Genomic DNA, 1,544 nt, shown 5'->3' on the forward strand with positions numbered 1-1,544 from the left:
ATTTGGCAATCAGAACAGAGTGTCTCCAAAATTGCCACCACTGTTACCACAGAAGGTCCTTACACAGGCTGCAGGGTGCACGGTGTTCATCCTTCTCTTTCCTCTTGGGTCCGTGTGTGCCTCTTTTCAAAGAGAAGATTTGCATGGTCCTCCAATATCTACCCATGAGTTAAAGCTTTTTTCTTACCCAGGGTTCTCCGGAGAGCTGCCTTGACCTCCTTATTCCGCAAGCTGTAGATGATGGGGTTGAGCATGGAGGTCACCACTGTGTAGAAGAGAGCTAGGAGCTTATCTGTTCCTGGCGAATGGCTGGCCTTGGGCCTCAGGTAGGTGACAGACCCTGAGCCATAGAAGAGTGTCACTACAAGCAGGTGGGAAGAACAGGTGGACAAAGCTTTCCGGCGGCCTTCAGGTGAGGGCATGATCAGCACGGCAGCTAGGATTCTGCCATAGGAAGCAACGATTAGTAGAAACGGGCTGGAAATGCAAAGAATGGCCACAACAAAGACCGCGGCCTCATTATGGGATGTGTCTCCACAGGCAAGAGCCAGGATAGGGGGGAGGTCGCAAAAGAAGTGGTCTATTTCACAGGGGCCACAGAAGTTCAAGGAGAAAATATAGTTGGTCTGGCCCAAGCCTACCACGCAACCCACTGCCCAGGAAACCACGGCCAGCTGGGCACATAGCCCACGGCTCATTCGCGTTGCATAGTGCAGCGGGGAGCATATGGCCATGTAGCGGTCAAAAGCCATGGCTGCCAGAAGACAGCACTCACTGATGGCGAACAGCGTAAAGAAGAACATCTGCGTGGCACACCCCTCGCGGGAGATGCCCCGGGCCTCACTCACAAGGCTCTGCAGCATCTTGGGTATGACCGAGCATGTGTAGCCAATCTCCAAGAGAGACAGGTTGGCCAGGAAGAAGTACATGGGTGTGTGGAGGGTGGGGTTGGTGCAGATGGCCAGGGCTATGAGAGCATTGCCCGTCAGGGAGGCCAGGAACATGAGCAGGATGAGGGTGAAGAGAAGCAAGCACTGCTCAGCGGCTGTAGAGAACTTGGCAAATGCAAAGTGCTTGACGGACTCGCCGCTGTCCTGCCACTGGGAACAGCTGAGGTTCATGACCTGGGGAAGGGGTCAGCAGGCAAGGGTTTGTGCAGTGTAAACGCAAATCTCTCTGTTACCTTTAATGAGCGCTAGTAGGTCACACAGCTACGTTTCCTACCTGCAGGTCTAAAACTCAGAAAATTTGGAAATTACACTCACCCTCATGCCTTTACAACCAAATCCAACTGTGTTCACAACACCTGATCAAAAATACACCTGATCACCAAGCACGACGCTGAAAAAAATGAACTCCAGCTCATTTCTGTCTTCATCCAGGCCGTTAATCAGTTGTCAAATACTGTCAGACAAAGGTTCTCTGTACTGATCCTTCCTTTGTTTTCTCCATCTCTGGTGTCACCGAGTCCTTCACTCATTCATTCAATACATGTTTACTGAGCACAGAGATTCAGTCCTTTCTGCTGCAGGTCCTGAGATTTA

The 1,544-nt window shown here is 51.4% G+C and overlaps 1 protein-coding gene across 1 annotated transcript; it reads right to left on the minus strand.

Moving 5' to 3' along the window:
* Positions 1-158: 158 nt before the first annotated feature.
* Positions 159-1,121, minus strand: LOC144219103 (olfactory receptor 10C1-like). Its single transcript, XM_077749065.1, has one exon. The coding sequence runs from the start codon at positions 1,119-1,121 to the stop codon at positions 159-161; it is 963 nt and encodes a 320-aa protein (XP_077605191.1).
* Between the last annotated feature and the right edge of the window lie 423 nt (positions 1,122-1,544).

The sequence above is a fragment of the Crocuta crocuta genome, unplaced genomic scaffold (genome assembly GCF_008692635.1).
Source record: "Crocuta crocuta isolate KB4526 unplaced genomic scaffold, BGI_CrCroc_1.0 C28807758, whole genome shotgun sequence".
Lineage (NCBI taxonomy): Eukaryota > Metazoa > Chordata > Mammalia > Carnivora > Hyaenidae > Crocuta > Crocuta crocuta.

What these genes read in the sequence shown, in the direction of transcription:
- LOC144219103 (XM_077749065.1), bottom strand. Translation starts at nt 1,121, where the DNA reads ATGAACCTCAGCTGTTCCCAGTGGCAGGACAGCGGCGAGTCCGTCAAG.